The sequence below is a fragment of the Cetorhinus maximus genome, chromosome 12 (genome assembly GCF_964194155.1).
Source record: "Cetorhinus maximus chromosome 12, sCetMax3.hap1.1, whole genome shotgun sequence".
Lineage (NCBI taxonomy): Eukaryota > Metazoa > Chordata > Chondrichthyes > Lamniformes > Cetorhinidae > Cetorhinus > Cetorhinus maximus.
This window is the reverse complement of record NC_135890.1, coordinates 64,494,205-64,514,293: the sequence shown is the minus strand read 5'-3', so window position 1 is coordinate 64,514,293 and position 20,089 is coordinate 64,494,205. Positions and strand designations below refer to the sequence as shown.

The following is a 20,089-nucleotide window of genomic DNA, read 5'->3' as shown; positions in this document are numbered from 1 at the left end:
CAGAACTGTACTCCAGTGTTATACAGTAACAGACCTGTCCCCACCAGTATTGTACCCCAGTGTAATACAGTGACAGATCTGTCCCCACCTTCACTACCCCAGTGTTATACAGTGACAGACTTGGCCCCACCAGTACTGTACCCCAGTTTACACAGTGACAGACTTGTCTCCATCAAAAATGTACCGTAGTGATATACAGTGACAGACCTGTACATACAGTTCTGTGTCCAGTGTTATACAGTGACAGATCTGTCCCCCATCAGTACTATACCCCAGTGTTATACAGTGACAGACCTGTCCCCAGTACTGTGTCCCAGTGTTATACAATGACAGACCTGGCCCCGCCAGTACTGTATCCCTGTGTTATACAGTGACAGAGCTGTCCCCACCAGCACTGTACCCTAGTGTCATACAGTGACAGGCCTGACCCTACCAGTACTGTACCCCGGTGGTATACAGAGGTGGATCTGGCCCAACCAGTACTGTACCTCAGTGTTATACAGTAACAGGCCTGACTCCACCAGTCCTGTACCCCAGTGTGATATAGTGACAGACCTGTCCCCACCCTGACAGTACCGCAGTGTTTCAGTGACAGACCCTTCCTGCCAGCACTGTACCCCAGTATTATACAGTGACAGGCCTGTCCTCACCATTACTGTACCCCAGTGTAATACAGTGACAGACCTGTCCCCACCAGTACTGTACCCCAGTGTAATACAGTGACAGATCTGTCCCCACCTTCCCTACCCCAGTGTTATACAATGACAGATCTGTCCCCACCAGTACCGCACCCCAGTTTACACAGTGACAGGACTGTCTCCATCAAAAATGTACCGCAGTGATATACAGTGACAGACTTGGCCCCACCCGTACTGTACTCCAGTGTTATACAGTAACAGACCTATCTCCACCAGTATTGTACCCCAGTGTAATACAGTGACAGATCTGTCCCCACCTTCACTACCCCAGTGTTATACAGTGACAGACTTGGCCCCACCAGTACTGTACCCCAGTTTACACAGTGACAGACTTGTCTCCATCAAAAATGTACCGTAGTGATATACAGTGACAGACCTGTACATACAGTTCTGTGCCCAGTGTTATACAGCGACAGATCTGTTCCCCACCAGTACTATACCCCAGTGTTATACAGTGACAGACCTGTCCCCAGTACTGTGTCCCAGTGTTATGCAATGACAGACCTGGCCCCGCCAGTACCGTATCTCTCTGTTATACAGTGACAGAGCTGTCCCCACCAGCACTGTACCCCAGTGTCATACAGTGACAGGTCTGACCCTACCAGTACTGTGCCCCGGTGCTATACAGAGGCGGACCTGGCCCAACCAGTCCTGTACCCCAGTGTGATATAGTGACAGACCTGTCCCCGCCCTGACAGTACCGCAGTGTTTCACAGTGACAGACCCTTCCTGCCAGCATTGTACCCCAGTATTATACAGTGACAGGCCTGTCCTCACCATTACTGTGCCCCAGTGTAATACAGTGACAGATCTGTCCCCACCACTACTGCACCCCAGTGTTATACAGCTACAGAGCTATCCCCACCAGTACTGTACCCCAGTGTTATACAGTGACAGACCTGAGCTCACTAGTTCTGTGTCCCAGCGTCATACAGTGACAGACTTGTCCCCGCCAGCACTGTACCCCAGTGTTATACATTGACAGGTCTGTCACCATCAGTACTGTATCCAAGTGTGATATAGCGACAGACGTATCCCCACCAGTACTGTACCCCAGTGTTATACAGTGACAAACTTGTGCCCACCAGTACTGTATCGTAGTGTTATACAGTGACAGACCTGTCCCCACCACTACTGCACCTCAGTGTTATACAGCAATTGACCTATCCCCACCAGTACTGTACCCCAGTGTTATACAGTGACAGACCTGAGCTCACCAGTTCTGTGTGCCAGCGTCATACAGTGACAGACTTGTCCCCGCCAGCACTGTACCCCAGTGTTATACATTGACAGGTCTGTCACCATCAGTACTGTATCCAAGTGTGGTATAGCGACAGACGTATCCCCACCAGTATTGTACCCCAATGTTATACAGTGACAGACCTGTCCCCACCATAACTGTATCCCAGCGTTATACAGCGACTGACCTGTCCTTACCAGTCCTGTACCCCAATGTTATACAGTGAAAGACCTGTGCTCACTAGTACTGTGTCCCAATATCACACAGTGAAAGACCTGTTCCCACCAGTACTGTACTCAGTGTTACACAGTGACATTCCTGTCCCCACCAGTCCTGTACGTCAATGTTATACAGTGACAGTCCTGTCTCCACCACTACTGTACCCAAATGCTATACAGTGACAGTCCTGTCCCCACCAGTACTGTACCCAGTGTTCTACATGAACTGTGTCAATGCACACCGCCCTGCCTTGTAAATATGCTTGTGTTACTTCTCACCAGCAGTGTTAATTGGCTTACCTCTCAGCCAGTAGCACACTGACTGCACGCAGGGCCTGACAGCAGAGAATGGGTCCATGTTTTGCCATTTCCAATTTAGACAATAGTATCTCAATGCAGTGCACTCGCTGTTCCAGACTTCCAGGCATTGCCATCGACTCCAGCTCCCATTGGTTTTCCTGCAGGAACACAATGGCCTCCAACCAGTTTTTCAAAAGCTCCAAGCTTGTTTCCTCCTCCAATAACACCCTCTGAAGGTTGCTCTGCACATACCAATTAAAAAGCATTGACTCTGTCAGTGAATCCTGTTGACGATCATTAACTAAACACCAACTCACAGTCTTTACACTTCCAGAACATGAACATAGAGGGTCAGTCACTGCCTGAGAGACAAATAACAGAGGATCAACAACACCATGGAGAGTTCCTGTTCTCTTAACCTGCTGTGTACTGCCCACCTTCCTTTGGTTTTACACTCTCCTTTTCATTTGCACACCCTGTGTCCCATTCATAGCAAAGGCTTCAGTGAGAGTCAGTACCTTCAGGAACTGTGCCCCAGTGAAAGTCAGCACCTTCAGGAACCGCCCCCAGTGACAGTCAGCATCTTCTGGAAATCTAACGCCAGTGAGAGTCAGCACCTTCTGGAACTGTACCCCAGTGAGAATCAGCACTTTCAGGAACTGTACCCCAGTGAGAGTCAGCACCTTCAGGAACTGTACCCCAGTGAGAGTCAGCACCATCAGGAACTGTACCCCAGTGAGAGTCTGCACCTTCAGGAACTGTACCCCAGTGAGAGTCTGCACCTTCAGGAACTGTACCCCAGTGAGAATCAGCACCTTCAGGAACTGTACCCCAGTGAGAGTCAGCACCTTCTGGAACTGTACCCCAGTGAGTGTCAGCACCTTCAGGAACTGTCCCCCAATGAGAGTCAGCACCTTCAGGAACTGTACCCCAGTAAGAGTCAGCACCATCAGGAACTGTACCCCAGTGAGAGTCAGCACCATCAGGAACTGTACCCCAGTGAGAGTCTGCACCTTCAGGAACTGTACCCCAGTGAGAGTCTGCACCTTCAGGAACTGTACCCCAGTGAGAATCAGCACCTTCAGGAACTGTACCCCAGTGAGAGTCTGCACCTTCTGGAACTGTACCCCAGTGAATGTCAGCACCTTCAGGAACTGTCCCCCAATGAGAGTCAGCACCTTCAGGAACTGTACCCCAGTGAGAATCAGCACCTTCAGGAACTGTACCCCAGTGAGAGTCAGCACCTTCAGGAACTGTACCCCAGTGAGAGTCAGCACCATCAAGAACTGTACCCCAGTGAGAGTCAGCATCATCAGGAACTGTACCCCAGTGAGAGTCAGCACCATCAAGAATTGTACCCCAGTGAGAGTCAGCACTTTCAGGAACTGTCCCCCAGTGAGAGTCAGCATCTTCAGGAACTGACCCCAGTGAGAGTCTGCACCTTTAGGATCTGTACCCCAGAGAGGGTCAGCGCCTTCAGGAATTGTACCCCAGCGAGAGTCAGCACCTTCAGGAACTGTCCCCCAGTGAGAGTCAGCGCCTTCAGGAATTGTCCCCCAGTGAGAGTCAGCGCCTTCAGGAACTGTACCCCAGTGAGAGTCAGCACCTTCAGGAACTGTACCCCAGCGAGAGTCAGCACCTTCAGGAACTGTTCCCCAGTGAGAGTCAGCGCCTTCAGGAACTGTACCCCAGTGAGAGTCGCACCTTCAGGAACTGTATCCCAGTGAATTATATGACTCCTGTGTTAAAGATACTACATAAATCTAAGTTGTTTTACTTTAATATCATTTACTTCACGACAAATTGCCAGTTTGTTACCCCTACCCGCATTAGAAAATTGAATGGCAGCTGTACCAGTAGATGTTTCAGTATCCAGGAGCCAGCCAGTTCCTCTTTGCAGCCATGGTCCTGTGTGATCCAGGTGAGGACAGCAACACGGACCTCAATATCATCACACAACAGCAACTTGCCAATCTGTTCCAGCTGATGAATGCTTTCTGCTCTCACCGCCTCGGTACACAGGAAGTGAGCAACAGCTCTCCGAAAGATCCCGGAGCCAATCTAGACACAAAATCATCACAGGTCACATGCATTGGTATCAACAATATGTCAGAACCCATGTTACTATCTGAATAAACAGACATCACGGAATGACCAGAGCTTCAGGGGCATTAAACCAGTAATGTAATGGCAGGAGTGGTACTGGATTGGTTTCATTGGGACAGTGAGGGGATCAGAGGCATAAAATCTAATGTCATATTCACGTCAGTGGTGTATCCCATATTCTTAAACTCCTGTTAAGAGACATTCTCCTTTTGGATCCAGTTAATGAACAAATAATTTGTGTACCATCGTCCTGGGTGGAGGACACTCTAGTTCAGCGAGAAGCAGCAGCTGGAGATTGCACAAGAAATCTTCACTGCACAAATTCACCACAAATGAAAGTGTCTTCAGGTAGGCAGCTCGTATCAGTGGACAGCGCTGAGCAGGGCTCACCAGCCAGAGCTTCACTTCCAGACTCATCACCACGTCCTGGAGCTCCTCGGGAGAGAAGCTGAAAAATAAGAACACAACAGGTGTGCTTACAACTGTCAGGAGATTGTTAATGTCTATAAATACTCCCTGTGCACACAAAACAGTACAATACTGAGTATTAAATCCAGCAACAATAGAGAGATGCTTTAAATGTGAGAAAGGTCTATGGGCCTACGGACAATTTCCAAAATAATGTGCCTTTTGTTTGCAATGTGTGACCACTCAGAAGATGTCTAGTATCAAGAAGTGGTTCAGGTGTACTCCTGAGTCCCCCAGTGTTGATCTCAATTCATGTTACATTAAGTTCCTCCCAAATGGAGCCAGGGAATCCATTCACATGAATAAACTATTGTGCCAGGCCCAACAATTGGACTTGAGGGCACCTGTCCATTGCTATATGGGGAATCCTGCCTCTTAATACCAGAATCCCATGTTAGCCAGTACTGTCCCAGCAGACAGTCTGTGAGTGGAGGCTCTGCAGGAGCTGGAGCACTGGCTGTACTGAGAGATCTAGGTGTATGAGGTTTGAGTGAACAGGGTTCTGGCTGTATCACAGGAACAGGTGTAGGTCTTCCTCAATCTCAGATTTAAAGTTAAGAATTGATCTCCCATATAAATAGTACAAAAGTAGTAAGTGGGGTGGGTCAGATAAAGAACTAAAAAAGGGGGTTTATGCATGGAGACAAATGCATGGGGGCAAATGAGTACTTTGTACCTGCCTTTACCAAGGAAGAAGATGCTGCCAAAGTCATAGTGAAAGAGGAGGTGTTGAGTCACTGGATGGACTAAAAATTGATGGAAGAGAAGTTAGAAAGGTTGGCTATAATTAAAGTTGATAAGTCACCAAGTCAGGAGGGGATGCATCCAAGAATATTGAGGAAAGTAATGGTTGAAATTGCAGAGGGCCTGGCCATAATCTTCCATTCCTCCTTAGAGGACTGGAGAATGCAAATGTTACAGCGTTGTTCAAAAATGAGTGTAAGGATAAACCCAGCAACTTCAGTTTAACCTCAGTAATGGAAAAGCTTTTAGAATTGATAATCTGGGAGAAAATTACAGTCACAAATTTTGATTTATTAACAAAAGTCAGTAAAAATTTATTTTAAAAGGAAAATTGTGTTTAACTAATTTGATGAGTTTTTTGATGAGGTACAGAGTGTACTGATGAAGGTAATGCAGTTGATGTGATGTATATGAACTTCTAAAAGGATATGACAAATTGACACACAATAAGCTTGCCAGCAAAGTTAAAGCCCATGGAATAAATGGGACAGATTATGACAGGTAGGGTTGACAAAGAAAAGTTGTTCCTATTACCTAGAAGTACAAAGGCTAGAGTCAGATTTAAGGGTTTGGGCTGGAGATGCAGGGTGTTTGAGGAAGAACTTCTTCATGCAGCAGGTGGTAATGACCTGTAAGTTGTTGCCCACGAGGGTGGGGGAAGCAGAGAGAATATATGATTTTAAAGTAAGCTGGAAGGGCATTTGAGGGAAATAAACTTGCAGGGCTACAGGGAATGAGACTGACTGAATTGCTCTATTGTGACTGGCATGGATCCAATGGGACATATGGTGCTCCTTTGGTGCTATTGTGACTCTATGCTCCTAGCACTAGGCAGGAGATATACCTTGTGGGATGCATGATCCTGCTTACAATGTCACCTTAATTACTGAAACTCCTACAGCTACCACTTTACACTTCCCTCCTCCTCAACCTGCGCAGCCTGCTACTCCAAAGTGTTGTGCTTTGCGTTCTGGTTGCCCTTCTTATGGTCTTTATCTTTATCTGCACAGGTAGTAAGTGAATTGTAATTGTTACAGAGGACCAGTTTCTGTGAATCCTTGTTCTGTCTCACCTGTGTTTCCCTTACTCCGCACACTATCGGTCACACCAACCCCATTCTGAATGTGGCCTCTCTAAAGGTGTGACTGAGGTCCAGATACTGCTCCCCTCCCTGATGTGTCTGAGCATCTTCAACTCACATTCTAGCTGAATGTTTCTGAGCCAGAGGGAGAAGAAACAGAGACGGCGACTGGGGATATGTTCACTTTGAACAATCTCACCATCCACAAACTCCCAAATACTGCAGACCAGATACTCGACTTGCATATCTTAGTATAGATTATTTATATTTTTACATCTACTTTTTAGTTTGTTGTATTTTTTTTACTTTCCTTACACACTAACTTTCAAAAAACAGTAAAACTCTGGACAAAATTTTAAGTATTTATTGTCTCAAGCTTAGCATTGAGAAAGTATTGGGGTTCTGGGTTACAGATGAACTGGAATTGCTCCTTGAACTAGTTCCTGAGCTGTGTGATAATGGAATTGGCATTCAGCTGGGCTGTTTGCACAAGTTGATTGACTTACCAGCTTGTCTCCAGCCCAGCTCCCAGGAGAGCTTCTGCCTGTAGCAGTCGGCCATGCGACGTATTGTGGGATGTAGGGGTGCCACAAAGGGGTAAATCTTCAATTAATGCTGCCAGGACCTTGCCGTATTCCGAGAGCGGGACCAATGCAACCAGAGCCTTTGCAGACATCGCTCGCACACTGTGAATTGGATTGGCTGCCAGCTGGGACAAAGGTCGGAGAAATCTGGAGCAAGAACTGAAGAGAACATATAAAATGGTGAACTGACTTGATTCAATACTTTGGTGCGACATGAGTGTGACTCTATCAGGTTCTAACTGTCTCAGTGTCAAGGACCACAGTTCCTGAACAGGTGTACAATAAGTTTGAGTCAGATCTTAACTAACATTAATGTTAATATTCCTGAGATAAATCTCTCTCTGGAGTTTGAGTTCAGTAACATTGGTGCTTTTCCAGAAGCTGATTGCCATTTTAACCACCCACTTTCCCTACATACCACCCCCACTGTCCCCATAAACTCAACCCATTTAAAAATGTGATCTAATGTTTGTGTCCCGCTGGCCAGTAGCACAAAGGGAAAAATGGGGACAAAATGTAAAAGCGCAAGGGCCACTCTGAACTAAGAATGACAATATTGGAAGTACATCAGATCAGGAGATCCAGTCATATCTGCAAAGCAAAGGACAGATTCATATTCGGCCTAGATCCTTATCGACAGGTGGCAATGGGAATTTCAAAGCCAGCAGCTTGGATTGGATTTGACTCCAGGTCCAATGGATGAAACATCAAAATCTAATCCACTCTCCAAGCCTTGGGTGCCTGTGTCGGTTATCCAGAAGAGTCATTGGATGGACATTTTAGGGAGTTAAGGAATTTAGGGAGCTACGTAGGAAATTAGTAAGCAGGGCCTCAAAAGTAGTAATCTCCGATTATTTCTAATACCATGCACAAGTGAGTATAGGAGGATAGAGCAGATGACTGCGTGGCTGGAAAATTGGTGCAGGAGGGAGGGCTTTAGATTCCTGTCACATTGGAACCAGGTCTAGGCATTTGGGAGCTGTACAGGCTGGATGGGTTGCACCTAAACAGATTTCCTTACAGGGTGATTTGCTGGTGCTATTGAGGAAGGTTTAAACTAACTCAGCAGGGGTGTGGGAACCAGGAGGTAATATCAGAGATGAACACCAAAGTACACAAAATAAGTTATTAGGAGCGTTCAGCATAAGGGGAATAGTAACAAGGTTTAATTTAGGGTTACTGTGCATGTATGTGGTAAATAAGGTTGGTGAGTTACAGGCAGGGCCAGGGAGAGAAATCATGAGCACTGGTGCTTCTCCTGTTTCCAGGCCTCTTATCTCCCATTTTTAACCCACCCCCTCACACTCGTGGGTGCCCAGAACTGGGAATCATAGTCACAGTGGGGTCAAACTGTTTTATATAGGTTTAGAAAAACTTCTTGGCTATTGCACCCAATGCCTCTATTTATGAAGCCCATCAAAAGCTCAGGTTTCATTTTGATACACTTTATAGCCAATGGCTTTGTCAGACAATTACACACAACTTGGTCATTCATATTATGCAACCAGCTTCGCTTCTCTGAACCTGGCTCTATGAAATAGCCAGACAGCAACATCCAAAAGATTTGAACTTCACAAGCGCCTCAAACAGCAGCCCCATGTACATTCTACTGGCACATGGCTCCTGATTTCACTTCCAAGCTTAAAAATGGTAAAACCTTCCAGTAAGTTATGAAGAGAGGTTGGATAGACTTGGGTTGTTTTTGTTGGAGCAGAGAAGACTGAGGGGCGACCTGATCGAGGTGTACAAGATTATGAGGGGCATCGACAGGGTGGATAGGGAGCAGCTGTTCCCCTTAGTTGAAGGGTCAGTCACGAGGGGACATAAGTTCAAGATGAGGGGCAGGGGGTTTAGGGGGGATGTGAGGAAAAACTTTTTTACCCAAAGGGTGGTGATGGCCTGGAATGCACTGCCTGGGAGGGTGTTGGAGGCAGGTTGCCTCACATCCTTTAAAAAGTACCTGGATGAGCACTTGGCACATCATAACATTCAAGGCTATGGGCCAAGTGCTGGTAAATGGGATTAGGTAGGTAGGTCAGGTGTTTCTCACATGTCGGTGCAGACTCGATGGGCCGAAGGACCTCTTCTGCATTGTGCAATTCTGTGAAATTAGCACCAACCAATCCACCTGCAATAATGTGCTATTTCTATTCACACTAGTGGGTTTTATAAACAGAAAAATTGCATTTTACAATGAGTAATAAATAATTTCTAATTTTAAATTGAAACTATCCACACTTACAAATGCCCAGCATATAATAGGACAGAAAAGTACTGCAGATGCTGGAAATCTGAAATATAAACAGAAAGTGCTTGAAATATTCAGCAGGCCAGGCAGCATCTGTGGAGAAAGAAACAGAGTCAATGCTTCAAGTCTACGATCTGCACTAGCTCTGAAAAAGGGTCACTGACCTCTGTTTCTCTCTGCATAGATGCTGCCAGATGTGCACAATAAAAGCAGCAGAGCTAACTAAAAAAGCCTTTTTTGCCTTTTCACTTTGGAAGCAGAGTGAGAAAGACACAGACTAGGTTCCAAGTCCTGGTCACCAGGAAAAGCGGGGGAGGGGGTGGGGAACCAGGAAGGAGCTAAGGAGTTGGGTTTAACTAACATCAACCTTGCATTCACCTCTGGTAGTGAAAACTTGACGCAAACCAAAATGGGGATTTATGCAGGGGGCTTGGCTGAGGTATTGAAGAAATACTTTGCATCTGTCTTTACCAAGGAAGCTGCTGCACAGGTCATGGTGAAAGAGGGGATAATTCAAACACTTGAAAGGTTAAAATTGATAAGGAGGAGGCATTGGATAGGCTGTCTGAACTTAAAAGTAGATAAGGCATCAGGACCACATGGGGTACATTCAAGGATCCTGAGGGAAGTGAGGGTGGAAATTGCAGAGGCCCTGGCCATAAATTTCCAGTCTTCCTTTGACTCAGGGGTGGTGCCGAGGACTGGAGAAATGCAAATTTTGTAAATTGTAAAGATAAGCCCAGCAACTGCAGGCCAAACCATTTAACCTTGTTGGTGAGGAAGCTTCTAGAAACAATAATTTTCAGGACAAAATGAATACTGACTTCGGCAAATGTGGGTTAATTAAGGAAAGGGTTAGGGAAAACTGTGTTTAACTAACTTGCTGGAGTTGTTTGATGAGGTAACAGAGAGGATTGATGAGGGCAATGCTGTTGATGTGGTGTAAATGGACATTCAAAAGGCATTTAATAAAGTGCTGCACAACAGACTTGTGAGCAAAGATTTAGCTCATGGAATAAAAGGGACAGTGGTGACATGAATATATGAATTTAGCTGAGTGACAGGAAGCAGAGAGTAGCGATGAACGGTTGTTTTTTGGACTGGAGGAAGGTTTGTAGTGGAGTTCCCCAGGGTCAGTGTTAGGACCCCTGATCTTCCTGATATATATCAATGACCTAGACCTTGGTTTTCAGGGCACAAAATGAAAGTTTTCAGACTATACAAAACTTCAAAGTATTGTGACTGTGAGGAGGATGGTATAGAACTTCAAAAGGACATAGGCAGGTTTGTGGAAGAGGCAGACAAGTAGCAGATGAAATGTAATGCAGAGAAATATGAAGTGATTCATTTTGGTGGGAAGAATGCAGAGAGACAATATAAAATGGACAAGCTGAATGAGTGGGCAAATGCATGCCAGATGCAGTATAATGTGGATAAATGTGAGGTTATCCACTTTGGTAGCAAAAACAGGAAGGCAGATTATTATCTGAATGGTTATAAACTGAGAGAGGGGAATGTACAATGAGACCTGGGTGTCCTTGTACACCAGTCGCTGAAGGTAAGCATGCAGGTGCAGCAGGCGGTAAAGAAGGCAAATGGTATGTTGGCCTTCATAGCCAGAGGATTTGAGTACAGGAGCAGTCTTGCTGCAATTATACAGGGCCTTGGTGAGACCACACCTGGAATATTGTGTGCAGTTTTGGTCTCCTTATCTGAGGAAGGATGTTCTTGCTATAGACGGAGTGCAGCGAAGGCTTACTCAACTGATTCCTGGGATGGCGGGACTGACATATGAGGAGAGATTGAGTTGGTTAGGATTATATTTGCTGGAGTTAAGAAGAGTGAGCGGGGATCTCATAGAAACCTATAAAATTCTAACAGGACTAGACAGGGTAGATGCAGGAAGGACGTTCCCGATGGTGGGGGTGTCCAGAACCAGGGGTCACAGTCTGAGGATATGGGGTAGACCATTTAGGACTGAGATGAGGAGAAATCTCTTCACGCAGAGAGTGGTGAGCCTGTGGAATTCGTTACCACAGAAAGTTGTTGAGGCCAAAACATTGTATGTTTTCAAGAAGGAGTTAGATATAGCTCTTGGGGTGAAAGGGATGAAAGGATATGGGGAGAAAGTGGGAGCAGGCTATTGAGTTGGATGATCAGCCATGATCATAATGAATGGCGGAGCAGGCTCGAAGGGCCGAATGGCCTACTCCTGCTCCTGGTTTCTATGTTTCTATGTAAATAAAGGATACGATTCCAAAGGGGTTGCAGGGACAGAGGGGCCTGGGTATATATATGCATAAATCATTGAAGGTGGCAGGACAGATTGAGAGAATGGTTTCGAAAGCATGTGTTTATCAATAGAGACATAGGTCGGAATTTTCCGGCCTCATTTGCTTCGGGTGTCATGGTGGGCTGGTAGGGGGGAAAATATAGCAAGGAGGCCAAAAATCAGTTTTACCCGTCGTGAAACCAATTTGCAGTCATCCGCTCCACCCATCAATGGCGGGCCACGTTTCCCGCTGCTGCATGTCGGGGATGTTATTTGAATACATTTGCATCTAATTATATGCCCTGCTTGCCGGAATCATCCCCCATGTCAAATTTACCGTCCACGTCGGTGTAAGGCAAGAAGGAAAGACTCAAGCACATGCCGGGGTGGGGGAAGCAGCCACGCACTTGGAAAAGCTTGTCGAAAGTGAGTAATCTTCCGCAGCTTAGACCGTTCATCTCCATTGACATGCTTGGAGTCGGGCCTCTGAAGCTTTTCTGCCCACTCAAGCAACATAAAAACGCCACCAAATGCTCCAGAACTTTTCATCCCTTGGGCGCAGACTGCAAATTAATGTGCATTTTAGGGGGCAGCAGATCAATTGGGCACGTTGTACAATCCCCTTGTTAAAGGTGGCCATAGAGCAGTCACTGGTGGAGGTGCTCAAAGCCCCTTGCAATATCTTTACTAAGGTTTGGAGCAGTCTCCCCCATGGTTCAAGCTAATAGTGCAGCCTTGCAGTGCGGGTTAGGTGAATGCCTGTGCCTGAGCTGAGGGCACAGCATGCAGGCCAGTGGGCGAAGCTGCTGCTGATCGGTCAGGTGGAATGGGGTAGAGGTGGAGTGGGGTGGAGGTGGAGTGGAGTGGAGGTGGAGTGGGGTTTTGGGCAGCCATGCAGTGCACTAAGCTCTCACCATCCAAGTGGTGGCCAGCACTCTTCTGCATGCATGAAGGGGCCTTCAGACTTAACCGAGAGAGGTTTTTAGTATGCCCATGCTAACCCATGCATCTCTCTCTCTTTCATCCTGCAGGAGGAGAACATCAGGATCATGGAGCCTGGTGATTTAGTGGTATGCCTCATGGCTTACAAAGACCAGAGAAGCAGAAGAGAGAGGCAGAGGAACCTGGCTCAGCAAAGTGAGGAGCACCTCCTTCAAGATGAAGGGGTGGCAGGGCCTGCTGCATACGCAGCTGAAGCTTCACAGAGAGCCGTCGCTCGTAGGCACCTCGCTAGACCCAGGGTCATAGACGGCACCTGTCATTCTTGTAGATGATCGAGAACCAGTGTCACTGAAGACTGTGCATGTCTATGGAAATGGTCAGTCACATATGCCACCTGCTGCAGGATTTGGCGGCACGGGTACATGCAGGGCATCCATTGTCAGTGGCCATGAAAGTGACTGCGGTGCACAATTTTTATGCCAGTGGCTCCTTCCAGGGCTCCACTGTGACCTGTGTGGATCTCACAAGCCTCCACCCACAAGTGTATCCAGGAGATCACGGACACCATTTTCACAAAGGAACAGAACTTTGTTCATTTTGCCAGGATCAGGAAAGCCAGGAAGCAAGAACTCTGGGATTTGCACAGATCTCAGGTTTTCCACAGGTGCAGGGTGCTATTGATGGCACTCACGTGGTGTTTAGATCTCAGTGATAACAAGCAGTCAACTACGTCAACCGCAAGGGCTACCATTCGCTGAATGTTCAACTTGTGTGTGACCACCTCAAACACATCCTATAGGTCTGCGCACAATTCCCAGGGCACGTCCATGACTCCTACATCCTTAGCAAGTCTCAGATCCTTGAAGTCTTCCAGGGTCCAGAGAGGCTGCAGGATTAGCTCCTCTGGGACAAGGGCTACTCACAAAGGACATGGCTGATGACACCCATGTGGCAGCCTCAGACTGCAGCAGAGTGATGGTATAATGAGGCTCTTGCCACAACCCGGACTTTGGTGGAGCAAAGGATAGGCATTTTGAAAATGAGGTTCCAGTGCATCAATAGGTCCGGTGGAGCACTGCAATACAGTCTGCCGAGGTTGTCAGGCATCGCTGTCACTTGCTGCACGCTCCGCAACCTGGCACTGCATCAGGAGGAGGGCCCGGCTGAGGGGGAGATGGAGGAGTTGCATGTCTCCTCCAATGAGGAGGACGTCGAAGGGGATTATGGTGATGAGGTCCTTGAAGGCGAGGATGTGGCGATGAGGCCATCGCACTGGCCAGACTAGGCAGAAGGGCTTGGGAGGCCCTCATAGCATCAGGAGTTGTGGAGGATGATGGTGAGATGCAGTGAGTACAGTCTTGACATCCTCATCTTGCATCTGTTTGACTCCTGTGTGGCTGATGGTTGCACACATACTCTCAGTGTTCAGGCTCATGTCATGGAGACGCAGTGGAGGCCCTAATAGTCGCTTGATTCCAGGAGGATGATGATGACATGCAGTGAGGGCACTCCATAGATATTCACATAGCCTCTGTGAATGTCTGACTCCTGTCTGGCTGAGCCCATCGGGAAATATCTCATTGCCCATCGGGAAATATCTCACTGCCCATGGGAAATATCTCAATGCCCATCGGGAAATACCTCACTGTCCATCAGGAAATATCTCACTGAAGATTGGGAATTTTTTTTATAGCTGATCAGGAATTATCCCATTGCTGATTGGAAAATATCTCACTGCCGTACCCATATGTGTCATCTACACTTGGCTGGAGTTTTGCCAGCAGAGTGAGAATGGAGTGGAGCGAAGGGTAGAGGTGAAGTTGCCCTGCCTCAGGGGCAGAGTCTTGTCTTGTTGCACACAGCAGGTCTTCAAGGAGTAGACTCTTCAGTTCTGGATAGTGCATGAAGAATGCCCAAGATGTCACTCCACTCTGCACTGAGTCATCTTCTTTACTCTTCTGACCCAAAATACGAGAGGTCAAAGTACCTGTAAGAAATGAAGCACAAATCTAGCATGGGAGAAGAACAGAGTGAAAGAAGGACAGGGAGTGAGAGATGGACAAAGAGTGAGAGAAGGACAGAGAGTGGGAGAAGGACAGAGAGAGGGAGAAGAACAGAAAGAGGGGGAAGGACAGAGAGTGGGAGAAGGACAGAGACTGAGCGAAGGGCAGAGACTGGGAGAAGGACAGAGACTGGGAGAAGGACAGAGACTGGGAGAAGGACAGAGGCTGGGAGAAGGACAGAGACTGGGAGAAGGACAGAGACTGGGAGAAGGACAGAGACTGGGAGAAGGACAGAGGCTGGGAGAAGGACAGGGACTGGGAGAAGGACAGGGACTGGGAGAAGGACAGGGACTGGGAGTAGGACAGGGACTGGGAGTAGGACAGGGACTGGGAGAAGGACAGGGACTGGGAGAAGGACAGAGACTGGGAGAAGGACAGAGAGTGGGAGAAGGACAGAGAGTGGGAGAGGGACAGAGAGTGGGAGAGGGACAGAGAGTGGGAGAGGGACAGAGAGTGGGAGAGGGACAGAGAGTGGGAGAGGGGCAGAGAGTGGGAGAAGGGCAGAGAGTGGGAGAAGGACAGAGAGTGGGAAAAAGAGAGTGGGAGATGGACAGAGAGTGGGAGATGGACAGGGAGCAAGGGAAAGACAGCGAGTGGGGGAAAGACAGCGAGTGGGAGAAGGACAGAGAGTGGGAGAAGGACAGAGAGTGAGAGAAGAACAGAGAGTGAGAGAAAGACAGAGAGTGGTGGGAGGATGAAGGAAGTTCTATCCAAAGGAAAGGTTTCCAATCAGAAAGTAGCAGAATAGAACTTACTGAGAAGTTGAATGGCTGCATTGCGCATGGCCCAGGAGGCAGAGCTGAGTCCTTGCAGGCACAGGACAACCATATTGCTGGTGTATGTTAATACTGCAGATCCTAGAACTGAGCTCCGAGTCAGAGTTTGCAATGCATGGACTGAACAAACCTAGAAAACATGAACAGCAGATAAACAGTCAGAACCAGGCAATGCACAATACAATCAAGCAAAAGGATATCAGGAAGAGAATTACGGGGCTTTCATTGGTTTCCAGTCTGTATATCAATCCTGGATATTTGTTATTCTACAAGTAAGCCAATGGAACCCCTAGATTAGATTCAAGTCTGCAAGTCTATCCCTGGAATCTGTTATTCTCTCCAAAAACTACCAAACCCCTGTATTAGATTCCGGTATTTACCTTAATTGGAAGTATTTGATATTCTATACATAAACCACCTGAACCATTCCATTAGATTCAATCAAGTAACTTACTGTATGTAGAAATATATAGAAGTTATAACACACAAATTTGGCATTCAGTCCAACCACTCTCTTTCGATGTTCAATCTGCACATGACAAGTGGTTCTAATCACATTTATCAGGCTTAACGTATAAAGTTCAAGGGGGAAAGGAAAATAAATACATGAAGCAAAGAGATAGTATAGGAAGAGACAGGAAGTTAACATAAAAATCCAAGATTTGATAGAGGTATTCAAAATCATGAGCCTGGACAGAGTAGATGGGGAAAAACTGTTCCCACTGGTGCAAGGATCGAGAACAAGAGGGCACAGATTTAAGGTACAGTAATTGGCAAAAGAAGCAATGGAGACATGAGGAGAAACACTTTCACACAGAGAGTGGTTGGGACCTAGATTGCCTCAGAGTGTGGTGAAGGCAGGTTGAAATGAGCTATTCAAGAGGGAATTGGATTATCTGAAATGGACGAATGTGCAGGGCTACAGGAAAAGGCAGGGCAGTGGCACTAGATGAATTGCTCCTTCAGAGGCCCAGCACAGATATGAGTCAAATGGACTCTCTCCGTGCTGTAATCATTCTATGAATCTATGGTTGAATTAATTAAGGAGAGCCAGCACGGACTTGTAAAAGGCAGATTGTGCTTGATTAATCTCATTGCATTTTTTGATGAAGTATCGGAGAAGATTGTTGAAAGGAATGCAGTGGATGTTATCTAAATGGAATTTAAGAAGCCATTTGGCAAAACACCATATAAAGGGCTGGTTAACAAAATTGATGCTGATGGAATTGGAGGGTTAGTGTTAGCTTGGTTAAAAAAAATTGTTTTAAAGACAGAAAACAGTGAGTTGTAGTAAATGGTTATTTTTCAGACTGGAGGACTGTAGACAGTGGTGTTCCCTAAGGGTCAGTGCTAGAACTGCTGCTTTTGCTGATATATATGTGACTTGGATATTGGAATACAGAGTAAAATTTCAAAATTTGCTGATGATACCAAACACGGAGATGTGGCAGACAGAGAGGATGATACCAATCCATTGCAACAGGACAAAGATAGGCCAGTAGAATGGGCAGGCAAGATGGAATTTAATACAGAGAAGTGTGGGTTTTGCATTTTGGCAGAAGATGTAGGGAGAGGCAATGCAGACCTAATGCCATAGTTCGAAAGAGCGAGCAGGCTCAGAGGCGCCTAATGGTTCATGTGCATAGATCTTTGAAGATAGCAGGACAAATTGAGAGAGTAATTAGCCAAGAATCTGGGATCTTGGGATTCATGAGTAAAGGCATTGAGTATAAAGGCAGGGAAGTCAGGCTGGGCCTTTATAAAGATTTGATTAAGTCACAAATGGAGTATTACGTCAAGTTCTGGTCACCACACTTTAGGAAGGATGTGAAGCTCCTTGAGAGCGTGCAGAAGAGATTTACCAGAATAGTTCCAGGGATGAAGGGAATTTAGTTACAAGGTTTGGTTGGAGAAGCTGTGGCTGTTCTCCTTGGAGAAAAAGAGGTTGAGGAATGATCTGATAGATTTGTGCAAGATTATAACAGGTTTAGATAAGGTAGAACAAGAAAATCTGTTTCTATTAGCAAATGGTACAAGGAATAGTTAAACCACGTGTCCTGGCCAATATTTTTACCTCAATCAACAACACAGAACAAATTATCTGGTCATTACTGCAATGCTGTTTGTGGGAGCTTGTTGTGTGCAAATTGGCTGCCACATTTCCTACATTACAACAGTGACAACATTTCTAAAGTACTTTATTGCCGCAAAGCATTTTGGGATGTCCTGTGGTCATGAAAGGTGCTATATAAATGCTGTGGCCTTGTGTTTTAGACCCTCAACTACCGGAAACAGTCTACAATAAGGGGCTGTTAGGTAAAATTGGAGTTCATGGAATTGAAAGCAAATTATTGACCTGGTTACGAGATTGGTTAGGTTGCAGAAGGCAGAGAAAATGGATGATGTATATGCACTGAAATTAGAAGGAAGTGAATCATGGTGTCCACAAGGGTGTGTGTTGGCACCTCAATTATTCATTATTTAATAATGACTTAGATAACACAACAGAGAGCTAAAAAATCTCCAGGTTTGCCAATAATGCAAAGATTGGTAGTAAAATAAATCATGTAGAAAGAGGTATAAAATTCTCATCCGCGAACATCTTGATCGTGTCCCCTGCATTTAAGTCCAAATCATTTATGTACGTCACAAGCAGCAAGAGCCCTAGCACCGAGCCTGTGGAACCCCACTGGAATCGGACTTCCAGTCACAGAAAGATCCCTCTACCATCACCCTCTGCTTCCTGCCTCTCAGCCAATTTTGGATCCAATGTGCCACTTTGCCTTGGATCCCTTAGGCTCTTACTTTCTTGATCAGTCTGCCATGAGGGACCTTATCAAAAGCCTTGCTAAAGTCCATGTAGAGCACATCAAATGCATTACCATCATCAACACCCCTGGTTACCTCCTCAAAAAATTTGTCAAACACGACCTTCCCTTAACAAATCCATGCTGACTATCCCTGATTAATCTGTGTCTCTCCAAGTGCAGATATATTCTGTCCCTCAGAATTCTTTCTAGTAACTTCCCCACCACCGAGATTAGACTGACTGGCCTGTCCCTTCCTCCCTTTTTTAATAATGGGACAACGTTAACAGTCCTCCAGTCCTCTGGCACCTCAACTGTGGCCAAAGAGGATTTGAAAATTACTGCTAGGGCCTCTTATCTCTTCCCTTGCCTCCCTCAACAGCCTGGGATACATCACATTTGGGCCTGCGGATTTATCCACTTTTAAGGCCACTAAACCTGCTAGTACCTCCCCTCTCTCTATGTTAGTTTCCTCTAATATTTCACAGTCCTCCACCCTGATGCACATTTTCCATTGTGAAGACTGACGCAAAGTATTCATTGAGGACTGTACCCACATCTTCCAGGTTACCTCTATGGTCCCTAATTGGCCCTACTCTTTCCCTAGTTATTCTCTTGCTCTTTATATATTTAAAAAACCCCTTTGAGTTTTCCTTTATTCTACCCACCAATGCTTTCTCATGCACTCTCTTAGCTTTCCTAATTTCTTTTTTTAAGCTCCCTCTGCACTTTTTAATATTCCTCTAGGGACTCTGCCATGTTGAGCTCTTGGTATCTGCCATAAGCTTCTCTTTATTCTTAATCTTAACTTTTATGTCCCTTGACATCCAGGGTTCTCTGGACCTGGTCCCCTCCTTTGTCTTTACGGGAACATATTTGCCCTGTAATCTCACTATTTCCTCCTTGAATGCCTCCCACTGCTCTAACACAGTTTTATCTGCAAGTAGCTGCTCCCAGCCCACTTGGGCCAAATCGTATCTCGTCTTAGCAAAATTAGCCTTTTTCCAGTTTAGAACTTTCATTCCTGGCCTAACCTTATCCTCCCACATATCCTAAATCTAACTGAGTTATGGTCACTATCTCCAAAATGCTGCCCTACTGATATGCCTTCCATCTGCTCAGGCTCATTTCCGAATATTAGATCCAGAACTGCCACTTCCCTTGTTGGGCTTTCAACGTCTTGGCTAAAAATGTTCTCCTGGATGCAACTTAAGAATTTTGCTCCCTCCCTACATAGAAGCATAGAAACATAGAAAATAAGAGCAGGAGTAGGCCATTCGGTCCTTCGAGCCTGCTCCGCCATTCATCATGATCATGGCTGATCATCCAACTCAATAGCCTGCTCCCGCTTTCTCCCCAAATCTTTTGATCCCTTTCGCCCCAAGAGCTATACCTAATTCCTTCTTAAAAACATACAATGTTTTGGCCTCAACTACTTTTTATGGTAGCGAATTCCACAGGCTCACCACTCTCTGCGTGAAGAAATTCCTCCTCATCTCAGTCCTAAATGGTCTATCCCGTATCCTCAGACTGTGACCCCTG

The 20,089-nt window shown here is 46.2% G+C and overlaps 1 protein-coding gene across 1 annotated transcript in view; it reads right to left on the bottom strand.

Moving 5' to 3' along the window:
* Positions 1-20,089, bottom strand: part of LOC144687161 (tRNA (32-2'-O)-methyltransferase regulator THADA) — a 173,443-nt gene that overhangs the window by 9,382 nt on the left and 143,972 nt on the right. Inside the window, exons 16-21 of the mRNA XM_078552901.1 lie at positions 15,720-15,870; positions 14,645-14,888; positions 7,362-7,598; positions 4,806-5,010; positions 4,311-4,517; positions 2,457-2,698 (exon numbers count right to left, since the gene is read on the bottom strand). Coding sequence (XP_078409027.1) covers positions 2,457-2,698; positions 4,311-4,517; positions 4,806-5,010; positions 7,362-7,598; positions 14,645-14,888; positions 15,720-15,870 — 1,286 coding nt within the window. The remainder of the gene's footprint in view (positions 1-2,456; positions 2,699-4,310; positions 4,518-4,805; positions 5,011-7,361; positions 7,599-14,644; positions 14,889-15,719; positions 15,871-20,089) is intronic.